A 20,382-nucleotide genomic window follows, 5' to 3' on the forward strand; every position below is an offset into this window, starting at 1 on the left:
GTTATTAACTCTGAAGTGCAGGCTGAAGTGTCTTAAATGTTCCCAGTGTGGGGGTCAGGACCCCCTGAGCAATGATAAATGTAACTAAGTACATTTACTCCACTACTTGCATATTTCCATTTTCTGCTACTTTATATTTTGATGGCAAATATTGTACTTTTTCCCCTCACTACATCTATATGATAACTTTAGTTACTATTTACTTTGCAAATTGCATGCTGCATCAGAGCCAAAGCACATTTTAAAATTCATGTTTTTTACCATCAATTGGTTGAAAAAAGAATCCAGATACCTATAATCTGAAAAATGTTGAATATCTGATTTGATAATCGTCCAGGGCGATAATCGGTCAACCTGTAGTATATGGGTATATATGTATAATTTACTTTTACTTGTAGTTTCGATAGTTAAGTACATTTATTGCACGCAAATTACTTTTGATACTTTAGTACATTTAATATCAGATACTTCATGTACTATTCGTAATAATCGATAATTTTAGTCATTTTTTTTACATGTTTTAAACAAACATTTTTGACATTTTGCACCTTTTAATGCATTATATTTACTTTCCCTCAAGACTTCTGTGTACTTTTTACAGCATGGCCCCTAAGAAATCATAAAATAAATCTGAGAGGTCAAAAGATGATTAAAGAGTACAATAAAGAAAACAGATCATATTTATGTTGAACAAAACTGTTCTTTTCAGACTTTATTCTCATTTTTGCTTCTTTCTTGTGAAATGGGATCAATTCGGGTAATCTGGGACATTTTATGGCAATTTTATGGCAATTTTGACTGCTGTGACTCATTACAATATCTAGTCACTCTACATACACACACACTAAGATTTCTTAAGATGATGAGATGTTTTCTAACCACACCACAAGAAGGAATATGATACCCTGAGGACACATGACACACCTATTAGTGCTCTTTGTGCAAAAAACAAAATTCTGCCAAAATTTGATAATCTGTGACCGCTCATTTTGTAATCTGTGACTTGTATTAGGCTTACTTTATACGTGCCAAACTCAATGTCACCGTCCTGAATGTCTGACCTCTCAGTCCTCCCACTGAAATGCCTTCAAATTGAGGAAGGTAAAATCACTCCTGGGTCAAACTAAACTCCGAACTAAGGACATTACTTGTGAAGGGAGGTCACAAGTTTTCCCACACCTACTGACATTAAAGGGGAACTATGTAGTTTTGGAGAAGACTTAGTTTTAATATTTACAATATTAAACTCTTTTCCATAACTGAGTAAACAATAAGGTCCCCAGAACACTGTTTGAAGCTAGAAAAAGGTGGCAGGGTCCGCCACACATAAACAATGCAAAGCAGTATGACATTTTATGACATAAACAATACTATTACAATACTGTACGTTTATAAATAAGTTGTATTTTATTGGTGGTTAGAGCTCCATTTTCTCAACCCCACTTTTTGTCAAATAATAAAACACCTGCAGCTAAGACTGTGTGTGTGTGTGTGTGTCTGTGTGTGTGTTTATCTGTATTCCTTGACGCGTTCACGGCCCTGGGGCGTGTGTTTCACCATGTCTATCCGTCTATCAGCTGAAACTTTCCTCTCCTCCTGCCTGTGTGTATTGTTTTTTTTTTTTTTTTTTGTGGTTGCTAGGGGTGGAGCAAACAAACCGCTGTGTCTCCGGCCGTCCTCTTACATTATTTTCATCCGTGCTTACGTATGGGGAGGGCAGTTCCGCATTCCGGAGCCCTCACGGAGAAGAGCAGTACTTAAACGGGCTGATGCAACGACTCCACTTAGTCCCAAAACCTACATCCGACTCGTAACTCCCGCACCGGCCCATTATTACTGCGGATTTTGGACGCACAACAGGTAGGTGTGTGTGTGTGTGTGTGTGTGTGTGTGAGTGTGTGAGCCGTCGAGCCGTGTTGCTGTTTGTTTCTTCCTCCTCTTTGTGTTTGTGCTGGATGTTAGCTAAATGTGACCGCACGCTTCACGTTATTTGCATAATTTTTCACACTTTTCCACACCACGTTGTGCGCGCTCAACGCACCCAAATCCGCTCGCTGTAACTTGTGTGAGTTTTCGTGCGGTGTTTGTTTCAGTTTATATCGACGCGCGGGGACGTGTTTTCGGCTAATCGCTGCATTAAAAGGTTTTTTTTAATAGTTGTAAAGTTTTTCTCGCCGCACAAGTCGGTTTGTTGCTGCCACAGCCGATAAGGACGTTGTTGTTACAACTGTTGTAGCAACTGTCGCTTTACAGCTCGTTATTTACAGACCCGCTTGCTAAATTACACACCAGCCTGTGTCCCGCTGGAGGTATTTTCATCTGGGGAGTCTTAATTTCAGTGTTGCTAAACAGGAGAAGTGTCGGTTAGCCTTGTGAAGACAGTTATGTAACGCTATACGCGCCACACGCTGTGGGGTGTTCAGTAACTGCTAGCTAAGCTAGTCTGGTGCACCGAACTACGCGGAGCTGGCGAAGGATTTATGATTTCACACCACAGAAACATGTGAATTAAACTTTGTTACTGCTGCATAGTCGTGCCATGCGTTCAGACTGCTGTAACCTTAAAATCGGCTGGTACTTCAAGTTCAAACTCTCAAACTACTTTCACTATCACTACTTGAAAGTCACAGGCATGGCATGCAGCTGCAAGTTAGATAAGCTAAGAATACCAGATTTGCAAAATGACTGATAACTGTGTGTCTCTGCTGGTATTGATGGAGACATCACTATTAGGGCTGCATCTTATTATTAATTTATTATCAGTTGATGTATCTTTTAATGGTTGAGTCCCATTTCTAGAGCCCAAGGTAATAGTAGTAAATAATAAACTGTATTTATGTGGCACAGTTCATGCATAAAATGCAACACAAAGTGCTTAACATTAAAGCAGATTATCATCACAGTTATGATATGAAACAATAAAGACAACAGCAAGATGGGACAAGATTAAACAGTCATTAGCTTAAAACACTTAAAGACAAACCAATAAAGAAGAATAAGTCTTTGAATAGTTTGATTTGACAGATCATCTTCAAATATATTAAATGTACCATGAAATGAAACAGAAAAAAAAAATTAAGATACAGGAACCAGATAATATTCACTTCAACTCACTTGAACATCACATAGATTTTCAAAATTGTTTTTAGTTAATTTTCTGTTGATCAATCTAGGGCTGCAACTAACAATTATTTTCATTCCCCAATAATTTGTCGTCTATTTTCTTTATTAATCAAATCGTCTGTCTTTTTTTGTCCACAACTAAAAGATATTCGATTTACTGTCATAGAGGAGTAAAGAAACCGGAATATGTTCACATTTAAGAAGCCTGAATCAGAGAATTTTAACTTTTTTCCCTTAAATTACTTAAACTGATTAATTGATTATCAAAATAGTTGGTGATGAATTTCACAGTTGAAAACTAATCAGTTAATCTTTGCAGCTCTACATCAATCAGTCAACCATACCTTTCAGCTCTCAAAACAAAACTTCTACTTTGAATAGTAATCCATATCTTATTTCCTTTTCTACAGCGTCCAAACACAGTTGCATCATTGACAGAAGACAACTGACACGTTTTCTCTGAGTAAGTATTGTGCATTTGAAACTGTTGTAGACTGAATTAATGAGGGATGCTCTCTTGAGTATCCCCTCCTGCTGCACAAAAAAAGCAAAGAAAAAACCACCTTTTCTTGGCTTAGCCACTTCACCTTGAAACATAAGTGATGTAAATGAAGTGTGAAGTGTATTTGGCAGCATGTGAGTACAGCCAAGAATGTGTGTGCTCAGTTTGGCTCATATTTCTAATCTTTGCTTTGGCCCATCATACTGCACATGCTTAACTTATGTTTAACTATACGTTTTCTGCATTGGATAAGAGAAAATCTGTGTGTGTGTTTGTGTGTGTGCAGGCTTCACATTGGAATTTTCATACTGCATGTTAAATATGACGCTTCCTCTTGATCACCACACCAATTCTTTGTTTTCCTGCTGTTGTGACGAGTCACCGAATATCCTCCTCTTGTCCACATCAGGCTCTTTGAAGAGATTTACACTTTACTGTGTAACAGCAACTCTATCCAGGCCAGAGGTAGCTTTAGTTATCTGCCCCTGTTGGCCTGAAGGTTAAAGGCCAATCATGGAATGGGAAATATGGTGGATAGGGGTGGATCATGTGCATATGTGTGGGTTTGTGACTTGCAAGTTCATAGGTTCAGCATTTTCCTATATAGTGAATGCTGCATGCAGCTGGTGCAGTGCTGGCTCATACAGCTACATGCCATGCAGGGGAAACTATTTGTGTGTCCTTTATATATATATTTATATATATATGTATATATATATGTGTGTGTGTGTGTGGGTGTGTGTATCCTTTGTGCCTTTATCTTTGTTTGCGTGTGTCTAAGTGATAGAGCGTGTGTTGCAGGGGGTTTAAATGCCCCAGTGCCTGCCCGGGCACATCCGTAGGATGGTTTCTGCATAAATGGAACGCTGCAGTGGATTAATGGGGAAGGGCTGGCGAGCCGACAAGCAGCGCAGGGCCGACAGGGCTGAGAGGCTGGACGTGGGCGCACAGGGTTTATTTTAAGTAGAAATGCCTTCCAGTGCGTCTCTGGAGAGCTGGAATTGCCAAGCTGCACCCCAGTATGCTGAATAGACAGCAGACGCATTGCAGGCTAGCGAGCCAACTATGCAACAGCTAGGCTCAATGATACTAATACTAATGCTGGGGGAGCAGCTATTCGCTGCTGTACGTATCACATTATCAGTATCACATTGTAGTCCCCATAAGCCTTTCCACATGGTTTGTAAAAACAGTGTGTCAGGACTGACTAGACGTGCTCAGTGGAAGAAAACACCCAAATGTCCAAAGGTGTAACCGCGAGGAGAGACATTAAAGCCAGTGTTTTTTCTTTTTCTTCTTTTTTTTTTTTTCCTCAGAAAAGAGCACAGTAAAAGCTTCTTTTTAACAAAGTTATGCTTTCCAGATTTCCTGAATGTATCCCGGACTGGAAGCCAGTTTTCTCTGTTTGCACAAAATCTAGTCTTGTCACCGAATGTCAGCCCAAACACTGACCTTTAGCCTTCGAGAGCAACAAAAGGATTGAACACACAGTGCAGAGCAGACACTGGAGCTTGTTTAATCAGAGCAAGCATCTGCTTGACGTGGGGCAGATGAGGAAATCAGAGGACAAAGTATGAAACGGCATTAAAGTGACAACCACATGTTACACAACAAGGGTGATTGCCTCAACAGGCAGCATTAAATCTGATTTTCTGGACATGGTTGGCCAACATCTCGTTGTCAGGGATTGCACACAACTTGCCTTGGATTTGTCATAGACGTGAACTCCATATATTTGAAATAGCTTTTGTCTGCATTTTGTATTTTGATTCGTTTAATCCATGTCTGAGCCAAGCCAAAGCACAGTGCCATGCGAAGTCTAATCCTGACTTACAATGGGGGGAGAAATGGTAACATTCTAATAATTCAACCAGGACCACCCAGATGCAGAATATAAATGTGTGACTGTATGAATGGCACGAAGCGGGCCAAGCAGGAATCCAGCCAATGATCACATCGTAATGTTTGAATGAAGGCAGCCACAGTGCTCATGACTTGTGCATATCTGCAGGTGCTTTGTCTTTCCATTCGCCTGGAAAACTTTTCATTCTTCAGCTGAAGGCTACAATAAAATGCAACAGTTAAACTTCCTGCTCTCTTGTGTAATTTCATTGTGAACAAAAGATAGCCTCTGCATGCACTTACTGCTAAGGCATCCAAACTGTGATTGCGAGAGGAAATTAAGACCGGTCATTACCGCTGCAGCCCAGGGTCTCATCATCACCGACAGTGTTGTGATGTTAATGTTCATAATTGCATTGAATTGCTTTGGGAAGGTTTATTCAACTTCACAAGAGGAATTTTGAAAGGTTCCTACAAGCTGTGGCAGCTGTTTAGCCCAAACGAGAAATGAAAGCTGAAATGAAAAGAGATGATCTTTTCTGTTGTGATAATCACTTCCACTCCCACACGCTATCACCCTTGAGTTTAATGGCCAGAGATGAGTGCGGCGTGATCAGAACAACAGCCATTACTACGGCGTCTCTCTCCCCTCCTCGTTTCTTGTCCCTCCAATGAAAATAATGAGGGGTTGGAGGAATGTTGATAATGTATACTTGGACTGTCCTGTCCTGGAGGAAAGTCTGTGCCAAATTCCCTGGTTTCCTCAGAGGATTGCGAAAGGCTGTAACTCAACACACAGGCTGACTGAGTGCAGACGGTAATGATGATCGCTCAGACCTTGGCCCCGGATGATGAGAGTGTGCGTTGGCCCGAACCTTTTGCGCTCATTGTTCAATTTCAGCACTCGTGTAGAGCTGTAGAAGCTGTTTGCAAGAGTTTTGCAAGATGCTGGCGCGTGGGCCTTGCAATCCCTTATTAGTCCAAAAGTAGAATTTAATAAAGTGAGACGACAAAAAGTGGTCAGATTTTAGCATCTTGCTAAGTGCACGTCTGCAGTCCAGTGATTTAAAATTGAGTTGTCTGGCAGCAAAAAGCCTCAGTCTCAGGCAAAGATTAATTAGCAAGCAACTACTTTTGACTCCTGCTGTCAGTCCACAAAAACCGCTGCGCTCCTAGAGGTTAGCTGTTTTTAAAAATATGTGAAGGTAATGAGTCGCCTTTGAAAAGCCCCTCTAACCCCCCACACCCCTCTCCTTCACCATCTCTATAGGGGACGAGGATAATAGGGCCTCCAGTCGTGCTGCTAGCTATTGGTAAGGGGCTGAATTCCTCAGCGCTGCTAATTGCTCTCAGGAATGACTCAGGAAATGGACACATTTGGTCGAACTGAAGACAGATAGTGTGTGAGCAGAGAAACCAGGGGATTGTAAATGTATACAGGGCACGCTTCACATATAGCAACCCTCACTGTCTTCACACACACCTCCAGCTATCTACGGCTCCCATGCATTTAGATTAGTCTTGGACTGAAGCCAGAACCAGCGTTGGGTCCGCTCCTATATTTCATAACTAATACATGACATTTCCTCTCCCCGCCCTTGGCTTCGGCTCGTCTCCTCTCAGTGAGCCCTGAGAGGCAGCGGTGCTGGTGCTGTGTAGGTGTCTTTGTTTGAGGCGAGTGTGGGCCTTAAAGCTGTGGCACTGGCTGTTCTGCTCCACTGCAAAAGCACAGCGACGGCGTTGCATCATCAAACGCTGACCACTAATCCTTGGCTGCTGGCTGCTGCTGACAGAAAAAAGAGAAAAATACCCTCTCTTTCAAAAAAATTTTAAAATCAGTTTGAGTCATGCTTTTGGGTGTATTTACGCGCTGCGAGACACGCAATCAGCAAACTTTCCCTGTGTTGTACAGATGAGTCTTCTTCAGGGTTTCATGTCTCGAGGCCTGACTGGGTGTCGAGTTTGCAAGGGGGATTTTATCTTTTTTTGTGTGGCAGTTTGAAAGAGACGGAACAGATACTCAACTTAAAAGTTATGTTTAAGTCAAAAGCGAGCCACGTCAAGTGTCTGTTATGTGTTTGAGTTCACAAAAGCACAATAAATCGTCTGGAATGGCGTGTAACTCACTTTTATGTCTCATAATTGATAGGCATCTCGCTTCAGACATCATTTCACCTTCAAGGGCGCTGGCAAAACAACCTTTTGATTGGTTCGTGCTGATGTCATGCAGACAAATATGAGGTTTACGGGTTGATTGTGTATCTCTGCATGTGTGGCTGGCGAGGTCTGCATGTTTCAACAAGCCCTAGCGATGGAATGGGGGCTTTCCTTGCAATATGTCTGTCTGAGCAGTGTTTCATTACAGTCTACTTTATACAAACCAGTCTAATAGATAAAATATGATTATTCCTAACTTATTCTCTTAGAGTCAATTGCAACTGAAAAATCGTGCATGTCCAGGACGGAGCCTAATCGGAGTCTGTACACTGGTCCTGAGTGTCTGGCCAACTTGGATATCAGACTCCATTTTGGCTCTGAAAGCGATTTGCTCAGTCATTCCTAATGGACGCTTCAGTTCCTGTGGCTGTTCTCTTGGCGCAGGGGTTAGTTTGGATTGCATCTTTTGAATTCCTGCACAGTTATTGGTCGCCGATGAGCAATGTAAGAAAAACATGACATACTCGTTAGTCACACGTTGGGGGATTTCTGCATGGCGTTAGTAAAACATGCAGATGTGCAGATGCAGACAGGGAGACATCTCAAATCTGATGTCTAACACCACTCTATTGAATCATTTCCCTATCCAAGACTGTATAGTAAATGCAGTGGCTGAGTCACTCCAGCCCAACAATTTGTACAATTGTCTGGCTTTATTTAAAGAGCTCGTGCTCTCATTCATCCCTGGATTAGCTGCCATATGGTTTACCTTGTTCTTAGACAGCCTCTCTGCAGAAAAAAAAGGCCTTGGCACCTTCCATTCCTCCACCTCTCCCGGGACGTTGAGAGAGAGAGAGGGAATTTTGTCTGAGTGAGATTTTTTACCAGGGCCGTCTTGTTCTTTTCCTCTCCAGCAAAAACAACAGGCGGCTGCCAAGTGCAGCGTAAATGGGAGTATACATACAGTGGGAGAGAGAGAAGGAGGAAGGGAGGGGGCAGTCGGGATTTAAATAATAAAATGCCTCATTGGACACTGGCTCCACACACCAACTTGTCCTTGGAGCGAATAAATCATGCAGAGTGAAGGTGGTAAAGAACAGGTCAGAAGAAGTGTGGAGATTAGCTGAAGCACTGACTAATTAATAAGGTAATAGAGGAGTTTTTCTCTTATAATAGACGAGAAGTAAAAAAAAAAAAATGCATCTGAAGAGTTGTGAGTCATTCATCGAGCAGAGAAGCAAATTGATTTCTTCTTCAAAGTGAGCTGATTTGGTTTCCCCCACGTTCGACAGTAAACTCCACTCCAACTGTAAAAACACTTTGAGACCAGCCCATAAGCAGGGGTGGAGTGCATTAGAATAGAGTTACATAACCTTGTTTTTTTTCATTACCTTCTCCACAGCCTTTGTAATAGAGCAAGTCTTTCAGCTTTGCTAAAAAAAAAAAGGTAGCAAAGAAAGAAAAACTTGGTTTAACTTACAATACAGTCGGCCTGTCAGCTAGTCACCCACCAGCAAAGTCAGCTGTTTCCGCAGCACCTCACAATACACGTCTTTGTTGGTTCCATATGAGAGGGGCTTTGTTCGGTCTGTGCCCAACCTGTAGAGGTTCAGCTTCGGCCGAATACTCAGGAGTGAGTTGAGCTCTCAGTGTCGGAGTCACACTGATTTCATCAAACTCCTCGTAGCTGAGATTTTGTCAGAGTTCTTGAAGTATCAGTTGTGTCAGTCATGCACAGGTTTTTTGATTCATGCAGTGATTCTGTATGTATTTTCTGTAACATTTCATCAGCTTTGTTTTCCTTCTTACCTACCAGCCTTTTTGTATTTTAAGTATTTATTTTTCTGCATAAATACCGAGCAGTAAGAGGAACAATTTCTGGTCAGACTTTCCTCAAATCCACTGCTCTCGCTCTGCCTCTCCTCAGAGATTGCAGGGATGGGCAGGGTACGGTCGGCTCATGTTACACTGTTCCCATCTGTAACATTTGTTTTTTATTTGGCCATCAGAAGTTTTCCAACTCTCGGTCTTACAGTAATTAGAGAGACGTCTTAATTCTCCAGCCACTTCCTTCAGTCCTGCACAAGTTCTCCTTCTTTTCCCATTCCTCCCTGATTACGTTAAAAAGTACTGCGGTCAAACCCTCGAAACTACCCCAAAATGTTGAAAGAGGGGTGGTGGCGGAACGCACGAGTGTTAGCGGCTCCGTTTTGACATAACTGCTTTTTGATATTCTTTGAATCCTCTTAACGAAAACCAAACGAACATTCAAGATGAAAACCACAAGTAAATTATGAGAAGTGCAGGAGATAGCCCTCAGTTATATGATCATACTGAATGGTTTCAGGGCTTCCTTTTGCATGTGAAACTACAGAGATGAGTGTTTAGCTGCTGACAGTGTGAAGTTTGTTTTTTCGCCGGCTGCTGACTAAGAAGATAACACAGCTGTCAAAGCTGTCAACGTTTGAATGCATTCTTGGAAACAGCAACCCGCTTTTAGAAAGATGTTTGATGACAAGGACAGAAGACAGTCAATTTATCGTCTGTGGATAGAATGCCAATAGTACCAGATCATAATAAAGATGCGAGACACTGTCAGATGGCTGCAATATGATAGTGGAAGAAGGCTATGAATGTATGGCTCATGTTCCCGCCAGACAGAAGGATGAAGACAGCATGATAACCTTTACGTTTCAGCACAAAATGCATACACCATGAACCAGAAAGTCTCTAAATTAAAAAATTCCGTTCTTTCTTTCGCTTTTTTGACTTGAGGAACCAGGCTGTTTTAGGTCACGAATCGAAACTTTGATGCTAATTGTGCCTGTGTGGCTCAATGGTTAGTATTATTATAGACTAACCACAATAAAAAAAAGTTTTCATTCTCTCGTCTTAACCGTTCCCTCTCTTCCTCTTCTCTCTCCCCACAGCGGCGGTGGTGGCCGGGTCGGACATGATGCCGGGACAGATCCCTGACCCTTCGCTGGCGGCGGGCTCCCTGCCCAGTCTGGGCCCGCTGGCGGGCATCTCGGCCACCACACTCACTGATCAACTCAAGCTGGCTGACTTCCGCCAGCTGGGCACCATGCTGTCCCCGCTGCATTTCCTGGGGAGGCTGGGGAAGAGGCCGCTCGCCATCAAGACAGAGGTGAGGAGGAAAGAGGAAATGGTGCAGAAGTAGGGTGTGGGAAAGATGTGCAAGTCAGAGTAAAAAACAAGGAAGAGGGTGTTAGATTTAGGATGTTATACAACCCTCAGTCAAGGCAGGTTATTTAATTTTCTTTAAAAAAGTGACATCACTTTCGTCAGCAAGAACCAAAATGTTAATTTAAGTGTCACATGCAGTGTCTCAAGTGATATACAGCATAAACATAGGAGCTGTTTTAAAATTGCTGCTCTTACCTGGTTTTGGGACCGTGTAGTCTTAAATTTTAGGGCAGTTGTGATAAGTATTCATACTTTATATACATCATGTTGGCATGATAAGCTGATTCATTTTGAAAGTGGAATCTTGCCCCCTCTAGTGCCTACAACGAGAATTTAGAGGTTGCACAACACTGTTTTTCAGCCTAGGTGATCACTTCTGTTGGTTGTAGGTTTATGTGATTTAGTAAGTCATTATCCAATTTTTTCACATAATTCCTTTTTCTCATATTAACAATACATTGTGTTTGCAGATGGATGAAGACGAAGAAAGGAGGAAACGGAGACGAGAGAAAAACAAGGTAGCGGCAGCACGATGCCGAAACAAAAAGAAGGAACGGACTGACTTCCTTCAAAGGGTGAGTTCATGACACAGCACTGCATACTGATGAGCAGCGCAGGGTGGTGTCCAAGAATAACCTGACTTCAGTTAACCTGAACAGCTGCTTCGTGTTTAAGCCTTCAGCCCAAGTCAAAGCTAACATGATCAGGCTAATACTTATTGCTTAAAGTTGTGAGATCATTCTTTTAAAAGTGATTGAAACTGACAACTCTGAAGTGAATTTGTCCAGTGGTGTCTAATAATTCAACATCTGTTTCCAGGAATCGGAGCGTCTGGAGATGGTGAACTCCGATCTGAAGGCCCAGATCGAGGAGCTCCGTCTGGAGAGGCAGCAGCTAATGGTGATGCTCAACCTCCACCGGCCCACCTGCATCGTGAGGACCGACAGCGTCAAAACACCAGAGAGCGAGGCCAACCCCTTGCTGGAGCAGCTGTCCACCGACGCCAAGTGAAAACCAGGAAAGCAGGGACGCGGAGTCCCTAAAGCCCAGACTAGCAGCCATTTAAATGAAAACATAACTGGCAATTCATTTCTAAACAAGCACTTGAGCTCCAAGCCGAAGACTTTTGGAGACTCTGCCCAAAGACCTGAGGTTGTACGGCTTCCTTAGTACTGCTACATGAGCTGGCTCTGTCCATTGGAAGACTGGAAATACCCAGTTTCATCTCTGCATTAAGTGTTGTTGTTGACACCCACTGTGCCTAGTTGTTACTTCAACCATCTCTACATAAAGGGACCAATGGAAACCGTAGAGTACGACTGGAAACAACGCATGAGGAAACACACTAATATCAATATGGTGCTCTGTTACAAAAGCCCTGAGTAGATTGTGTGGCATTGTTTCGATGCAGAGGCCCACAAAGGCTTAATGTTCTGCAGTTTTCCTTTGTATTCTAGCCGAAATATACAGGTGTAGAGTTTTTAGTATACAGTACTCAATACAAGTACACCAGACGGAGTAGAGTTGTTTTTTTGTTTTTTTTAATGTTGATTTCTATACCCTGCCTCGACGATGGCAGTTAACCGGTTGATCCGATTTGTGGTGACGCTGGCGTCATGAAAAGCACATATACACAAAATGTTTACACCCTTGTTTTTTGGACTTGTCCATTATTGTACTTGTTTTATACTGCTTTGTATACATAAACATATATGAAATGCTTGTTAATCACTTGATGTGATTTGTCTTTTCAATCTTTCCAGTCCGTGTCTTGTCATGTTGCGCTGTCAAACAGCTGTGAAAACAAGCAGAAATCTCTTCAGCTGAGCAGTATTTCAATGTCTGTTCTGGACCTGTATCTGCTATGTATGACTCTGGTACCCTGAATAGATTAAATTTTATTTTCTAACTACAAGAAAGTGCATGACTGGTTGTTTTGTTTTACTCCATGAGACGTGCAACATGTCTTGTATGTTTCGGTGAAATGAATCCAAGTCCTTGTACTTTATCCTCCTAATCATGACACATGAACTGTCAAGTGACAGAAGTTGTGTAATCACGTTAAGGCAACCTGCACAGAAAAGGTCATTCATGCTTGATTATTGCAGCTCCCTTTGTGCCGGGCTCAGTAGGAGAAATATCTCCTATCTGCAGGCTGAACAGGAAGCTGCTGACCATGTGACACTCCAGCTCTTGCCGCCCTTGTTGCAAAACTTGGAGAACTTTTATGATTTTGTATTACTTTCTTTATAGCTGCCATTTAAAGAAAGACCTCCCCCTAATTGTTGCAATAATAACTGCGTTGTTTCACTTTCTTGAACCCCTTCATCTTTGTTTCTACTTTGAAGAACATACTTTTTGTTATATGATCATTCTTATTGTAATGCAATTAAGAAGAATAGTCAAATTGTTGATGAAGAAGGAACAACTGACCCTCATCTTCATCACAGTGATGGATTTCTCACCTGCTGGTCGGATGTAGAGGGAAGAAAAACACTTGCTGGATCCCAATATTAGTCTTGTAACGCATACATTCAGTCAATATGATGACAACATGATGAATACATTGACTTTCAGACATAGGCCTCCTCCCTAAACTTACTCACATGAGTAATAAGAAAGGTAGGTGAACTGTTGAGGTGAGTGCCTGGACTCAGACTGCGGTCAACAGCTCCACCTAGTGGCGTTTTTGTGAATTGACAACTGCGGTGGACCCAATAAATCGATCCAGCTTCAGGTTTTTATGTTCAAATTAAATACTGATCGATATATGGTCAGCGACTATAAAGGCGAGCATTAGTAAATATTTTTTCTAAATATATTTATTTATTCCTTTCTTACATTTTTATTGTTGTCGACCTCCATCAACCACATTTTTCCTCCCTAGCAACAACGATTGACGTCCTGCGGTTTAACGTTGATATTTTTTTTTTAACAGGCTTTCTCATAAAGTGGCACAACTTGCTCAGGTAGGCAGTTTTTCACGTGTCATTTAACATAACATGTTAGACAGAGAAAAATAATGTTTGTTTTCTTAAATAATGAACCAAATTGGGCTTATTTTGGTTTTGTCCTTGGCGTGAGAGACGTTGTAATCGACGCCATCTTAATGAAAACGGCAGAAAAAAAAAAATGCTAAGCTAGCTAACATAACTTTTTAAAATAAATTGTAATTGATACTTGCTAGAAATGGAAGTTTATAGCCTCAACTGTCACATAACAACCTGGGCTTCAATAACACGCTAACTAGCTACAGCTGTAAATAAATTGGCATAAATTTGGGTAAAGCTAACATAGCTAAGCTAGCCTTAAGTGTCAAAAAAGCTGCTTCATACTGCAGGTTTTGTCAATACCATTGTGTAGAAATACTCTCTTACAAGTAAATATCATGCATTAAAAATGTTATGTATGTGATTATGCAGAACGGACCACCACAAACGAGTGAATTGTATTATTGTTATAAAGTTATTGATGAATTAATGTGTACATCACTTAAGCTAGCCAAATGTTGAAACCAGCTAGTGGTAAGCAAACCTAAAAATACCTTTGATATAAAATAAAATTAATTAAAAGCAAGTCTCAAATCTTAGCTCTTCTGGTAATTTGTTCCACATTTAAGAGGCATCCAAGCTAAGCACAGCGTCACATTTAGTTAGAGCTTTTGATGCTCTTGTTACAACCCTGGCAGCAGCATTTTGGATCCGCTGGAGCTGTCTGATAGCTGAGAAGGGTGGTGTGGTGTGATGGATCAGTGTGAGGAGGACAGTGAAGTTCTCCAGCTCAATGAGGAGGAGCAGTGGCCCTCTGATCGGTCGGTGCCACCCACGGGAAGCACGGATCAGGCGGAGGACAAGGAGCAGCCAACTCAAGGCCAGGAGGACGATGGTGGTGATGAATGGGACACTGATCTGGAAACAGGTAGTAGGTTACAGTGACCAGTTTAGTGATAATAAATGCATAGTCAACTCTCCCTTCTACTTCCCTGATTTGTCCCATTCGGTTTCAGATGACACCAAACAGGAACAGTCTCGTGCAGAGAGGTACCTGAAGGCCTGTCGAAAGTTAGGGATTGCTCCCATTTCTTCTTTCCTCCGCAACTCGAGTGAAGCCAATGTCAACCTGAACCACTATGGCGTGGGACCTCTGGGGGCCAAAGCTCTGGCCAAAGCTCTGCAAGTAGGGACCTTAAATCCCTTCATCTAGATATTCAATTTCATGAAAAAACTAGCACCAAAAATGTATTAACCATCATTTGTATATGGATAGGGTTGAGGTAGGAGGCCATGGGGGTGATAGATTCTCTTTTCCTAACTTTTCAATGTAGTTTATTAATATAGAAAAATGGGACCTGACATTTACTTCTCAAATTATCAGGATTTTCTGTGTTCTGTGTTTTTTCATGTTTAAGTTTGACCGTGTCGTCACTAACCTTGAGCTGGAGGACAACGCACTTCGGGCAGAAGGGGCACGCTATCTGGCGGAGATGTTTCAAACAAACATCAGCATTCACAGCCTAGTAATTATTTCACAACTATCATGCTGAATACATCCGCTCGGAAAAATGTGCCTGGTATATACAAGTGGTACAACACGTATTTTTAACAATTTAGAATACACCAGTGCTTTTTCATTTAAAATAAATGACTAAATGTTTTTATTTCCAATCACAGCAGTTTGCCAAATACTGATGAAATGTAATCAATAAGATTCATGTACATGGGCACGAATTGTCCGTCAGTATTTCGAGAAGATATGTATTAATGTATAACCGAAATCCCGATCTTTCCCTGACTTTAACCGAAGAGATTGCTTTAGATTAAACTTCATGATGGTTTCTCTTAACCAAGGTGCTTTTGTTGCATTAACTAACCACAAACTCGATATACAGTATTATGTTGTTATTTCAGAATCTCTCCAACAACCAGCTGCACCATGACGGAGCGGACATCGTCTTCAAAATGCTGTTAGACAATTGCTTTGTCAAATCCATCAAACTCTCAGGTGATCAACTGCATCTTTCCCCTCTCAAGATATTTCTTATGTGCACCTCTGTATCACTGTAAAACAGTGGGAATTTGGAGGACAAGTGAGCTCTTTTGGATTTGTAACTAAATTGATACCTCCTTCCTCTCCTAGGAAATGGTTTTGTTGATACTGCTGCAAAATACTTTGCGGAGGCTTTAAAGGTTAGTATTGACTCTTAAAATCCACGTGACAAGAAAGTGTCACATCTAACTGCATTGAGGTTCAATCCGACATTTTCTTTTTTCTCAGGATGACCATTTGGTCACAGAGCTTGACCTCAGTGACAACAAGTTCTGTGAATCAGGAGGGGAACACCTGGGTCATATGTTAGGTACGGATGTTCTTTTCCGACAGTACTATTTGTGGGTTAAAGTTTCAAACACATTGCAAACTTTTAAATCTGTCTCCTCTTTCTCAAAGCCAAAAATACGTGTATTAAAGTCCTGAATCTGAGCTGGAATTCTCTTTGTACGCGCGGTGTGGTGGCTTTGAGTGCTGGGCTGAAGGTGAGTATATAGCCTACAGTCTGATTCCAATCGCAGCGGTTTGCCGCTCATATTTTCTTTTCCTCAGTTAAACTCGACTCTGGAGCAGCTCCAGCTGTCGTGGAACCGTTTGGGCCACGTCGAGGCAGAGTCACTGGCTCAGGCCCTGAAACAAAACAAGAAACTGGAGCTGCTGGACCTCAGCGGTAATGTTATCGACAATAAGGCTGTGACACTGCTTTGCCAGGGCCTGGCCAACAACGGCAGCCTCAGGGTCCTCAGGGTAAGCGGACAAAAAGAGCGAATCCTGGAGCACTTACATTTATGTGGTGTTTAATCATCTTCATGGTGATTTGCAACATTTTGAGAAACTGTAGATTATCTGATGTTTAATGTGAGGCTTGGTGTGTGTATATTTTGCTCAGCTCTCCCATAACCCCCTAACAAATGACGGAGCTCTGACGCTGCTCAAAACAGTTACAGACAATAAGAAATCAGCAGTGGAGGAGCTTGATATTTCTGTAAGTACAGCACTAACAATTATCACCTACTTAAGTATAAATATGTGATGATTACATCTGCCTGCAGTACTACTTCTGTGATACATGTGTGAGTGCAGACAGTGTTTGTGTACGAGGCCTTTGTGGAGCTGTTGGAAGAAGCCCGTCAGAGTCGTCCTGCTCTGGATGTTCGGTACAGCATCATGAGCGACACAGAAAGGAACCTATCTGCTCTAAGGATCTTTAAGGTCAGTGGTAACACATTATGAAGATATTTAATGTTTATGCTCGCCCTCACAAAAAATTGGCCCCAAACCCAAAGAAATATTTACCCTGTTTCCAAAATTTGAAACATGATCTGGACTCCCCCACAGAAATTCCTTAATGAGCGAAATGAGAGCATCATGGACTTCTGCCAGGCTTTGGACAAAGACGGAACCATGACGGTCTCCACATCTGATTTCAGGAAGGCTGTTAAGGTCAGGCTAGCAAATTAGACTGAGAACAACATACATTAAGAAAGTTACTTAGAGGGGAATTCTGGTTTTTTAAGTCTTGGTCCACCTTTTTTTTTGGTGTTTAAATATTTTAGATTTTGGTGTGTGAATGACTAATAGGTACTAAAAGTTTTGGTATTGGTTCTAGTGGTTGCCTGCAGCTGTGTCATGGGCTGCAGTGGCTGCAATGTGATCCTTAAGGGCAACTTCGACTGTCAAATTTTGTCCACTTCAAGTACTTAGTTTTTGCCACTGACAGGCTGAGATTGATATTCTAAGAGTCTGACAACATTATAAAAAAGATCCCTACAGAGATAGATGTTTTTGTTAAAGAGAAAATTTGTTTTTCTCTACTCTGTCACAGCCACTATGTTGTTCTCACCAAATTCACCAGACTCCATCAACAATGGACACTGAACACACTTCAGTCAAACTCAACCGAAAGAAATTAAAACTCACCAAAACCCTTCCACTCTTGCAACAGCCACTAACTCTGGTTTGGTCGAAATAAACTATATTAGTCATTTACACCACAAAGATATGTAAACAAAAGGTTGTAAAAATAGAATACTTCTTTAATGGGGCTAAAGTATTAAGATACTCACTATTGCATTGGAGATAATGATGTTCTCATGCTTCAGGAAGCTAATGTACCTCTGAATCACGGACAGCTAGAGTGGTTGATCAAGAAGTTTGACAAGAACTGCACAGCCACGATAAACTACAGGTTAGTCTGTGAGCTGGTGTGGGATAATAATATTTTTTTGTCAACACGAAACACAAACATCGGAACATTCATGAGGAAAATCACTTGTTTGCTCAGTTTGCTCAGTTGTTATAAGGATGGTTGTTTCTCCTTCTCCTAAGAGTTTTTGAACACACTGTTGCTTTAATCACTCAATTTGACCCAAATCAGCTATTTAAACAGTTTAGGAAAAGTGTGTTGATTGTCAGACAAAAATATAATATCCAACTGTCTGTTTGTTGCAGTCACTTTGAGAGCTGACGTAGATACAGAGAACTACAGCACCGCTAAGATAAGAAGAGAAAACAGAGAAGACATCTTCAAATAAATGTTAATGCAGACTATTTGATTTTATGGTATTGTGACTTTGCAAATTGAGTATGTCCCCGATTATTGCCATACAAATCTCACAACGGCACGACTTCACATTTTTGAAAAATATAGATTCTTATAAGGAGGAAGTGACGTCACGAGCCCAACTGTACCGTGCACCACTGACAGGTGTACCTAAACGACCTCAGCTACTCCCCCTCCCTGTCCTTCCGCTGTAGTTCTTCGTTCAACCCCATTCTGTCCAGTGTGAATACTTGAACCTCTGACACCAACCAGCTGCACCCACCTGAGCGCTGCCAGCTGTGTCCGCCGCTGGGCCACGGGGTCCTCCGCCTCATTCTGTCCATCCAAAAATAATCTTCTGGTATGACAACAGAACAAGAGGAGGAAGAAAAAGACAGCTGGCATCCATATCAAAGGACCGAGAGGAGGGAAAGAATAGGGCCAGATGCAAGCTAGTTGTTTGGCCACATTGGTTAGCTTTGAATGAAACGGCCTGTAAAGGAAACAGCACACTTATGAATATGCATGTGCAGCATTACTTATTCAGGCCCAGCAGGGTAGGATTATTAAGGCTGATGAATTGTCTCAAGGTGATCCGTTTCTGTCAGGTGGCTCCAGAGGTAACCACAGGGGAGACAATGACATGACGCACCGTCTCTATCAAATCATGTGGAAACTACTTGACACCATAATATCCCGGGTCATCATCAGAACACGGCACAACTCTTTCTCAACTAACATCCCATTTCATTTAAATGCATTTATTTGTCTCTTCCTGGATCGGACAGACAGATCTTCTTCTTCTTCTCCTTCTTCAACATGCTGGTTGACATCCATATCAGCTCCAGCGTCACTGGCCTCATCAAAGCCACCTCTGTCAATATCTCTTTCTGAGGAGTTGTCATAGCTGTCAGAGTTGCGATATGCAAACTCTTTCATCTCTCCTCTTCTTCATGACCGCATTCATCTCTGGATCACCTCATGCATCAGTGCATTGTTGTCAAAGCCATTCAATTCTTCCTCATCCTTCAGATTTGGTCTCAGAGGTGTGGCGACTGGCTGCCACAGAGGCCCCAAAATATTTTGGAGCCTGCCTCGTTTCAATAAATGATGAAAAGATGAACATTCGATATGGTCTTAATTATAGATCAATGTCTGGAACATAACAGAATTAGTTTGTTTTAACTTAACAAGGTGAAAAATTTACTACAAGGAACTTTTAACTGGTTGTAAAACACTCTCAGTTTAATACCGATGCCTCTGTTTGACCTACATAAGCAAACAAGGCGAACAGCAAGAAGATTGGCTTCTTGATGTCTGTCACCGGTTCTTATTCAGACTTGTCTGGGTTGGATAAGTAATCAAATTAAAACTATTTTTAATTGCATTATGTTGAGGATGAATTAAGGAGTCTCATAACACGAGGAGAGAAGCCTCTCTGTGGTCTGGTGGTACGGCACTAGAACAAAGTTTACTTTGTTCCGCCCTTGTCATCTTTCCACAATCAACAAAAGATGAAGTTCCTTTTTATAGCTTTAACTAGCACAGACTCCATGCTGGTTCTGAGTCAGTTTGTCTCTTTTCATCCACCATCTTGAATTATTTAGCACCTTCTTTACTTTCTCCACATTTGTCCTCATTGTTGCCTCCTGAGTTTCCTCTTTTTCAAAAATCTGAACGTGCATTTCGCAGAACTCAAACTTGCAGTGTTTATTACAGTACTCATACACGAACAAGTTAAGGGGTAATTCTGGTATTTGTAAAGCTGGACCTTATTTTCACATATTTGGTGTGTAAATGACACAAACAGTTTCAAAAAGTTTTGGAATTGGTCCAGTAGATCACCTGAGCTGGCAGCTACCAAACTGGCTGCGATGTAATCCTTGTGGACGGCTACACTTATCAAAGTACATCCTCTAGAGGTGCTTGATTTTGCCCCTGACAAACTCAAGTTGTTATTCCA

General features: G+C 41.6%; 2 protein-coding genes across 2 annotated transcripts; both read left to right on the top strand.

Moving 5' to 3' along the window:
• Positions 1–1,759: 1,759 nt before the first annotated feature.
• On the top strand, positions 1,760–12,750 carry jdp2b (Jun dimerization protein 2b). Its single transcript, XM_073493126.1, has 5 exons — positions 1,760–1,860; positions 3,534–3,586; positions 10,555–10,772; positions 11,302–11,406; positions 11,651–12,750. The coding sequence occupies exons 3-5, from the start codon at positions 10,578–10,580 to the stop codon at positions 11,840–11,842; spliced, it is 492 nt and encodes a 163-aa protein (XP_073349227.1). The 5' UTR covers positions 1,760–1,860; positions 3,534–3,586; positions 10,555–10,577; the 3' UTR covers positions 11,843–12,750.
• A 1,824-nt stretch (positions 12,751–14,574) lies between these two features.
• On the top strand, positions 14,575–18,674 carry LOC141017734 (uncharacterized). Its single transcript, XM_073492464.1, has 13 exons — positions 14,575–14,749; positions 14,838–15,007; positions 15,240–15,347; positions 15,739–15,832; positions 15,968–16,017; positions 16,106–16,187; positions 16,277–16,362; positions 16,430–16,624; positions 16,767–16,862; positions 16,961–17,089; positions 17,216–17,320; positions 17,980–18,065; positions 18,635–18,674. Exons 1-13 carry the CDS (start codon positions 14,575–14,577, stop codon positions 18,672–18,674), a joined length of 1,416 nt encoding a protein of 471 aa, XP_073348565.1.
• Positions 18,675–20,382: the final 1,708 nt, after the last annotated feature.

The sequence above is a fragment of the Pagrus major genome, chromosome 22, assembly GCF_040436345.1.
Source record: "Pagrus major chromosome 22, Pma_NU_1.0".
Lineage (NCBI taxonomy): Eukaryota > Metazoa > Chordata > Actinopteri > Spariformes > Sparidae > Pagrus > Pagrus major.

Excerpts from the sequence above, each read along its gene's own strand:
- jdp2b (XM_073493126.1), top strand. The coding sequence starts at position 10,578 with ATGATGCCGGGACAGATCCCTGACCCTTCGCTGGCGGCGGGCTCCCTG. Across the intron at positions 10,773-11,301 it reads CGCTCGCCATCAAGACAGAG|ATGGATGAAGACGAAGAAAG; the intron begins GTGAGGAGGAAA and ends TTGTGTTTGCAG. Across the intron at positions 11,407-11,650 it reads GGACTGACTTCCTTCAAAGG|GAATCGGAGCGTCTGGAGAT; the intron begins GTGAGTTCATGA and ends ATCTGTTTCCAG.
- LOC141017734 (XM_073492464.1), top strand. The coding sequence starts at position 14,575 with ATGGATCAGTGTGAGGAGGACAGTGAAGTTCTCCAGCTCAATGAGGAG. Across the intron at positions 16,018-16,105 it reads ACTTTGCGGAGGCTTTAAAG|GATGACCATTTGGTCACAGA; the intron begins GTTAGTATTGAC and ends CTTTTTTCTCAG. Across the intron at positions 17,321-17,979 it reads ATTTCAGGAAGGCTGTTAAG|GAAGCTAATGTACCTCTGAA; the intron begins GTCAGGCTAGCA and ends CTCATGCTTCAG.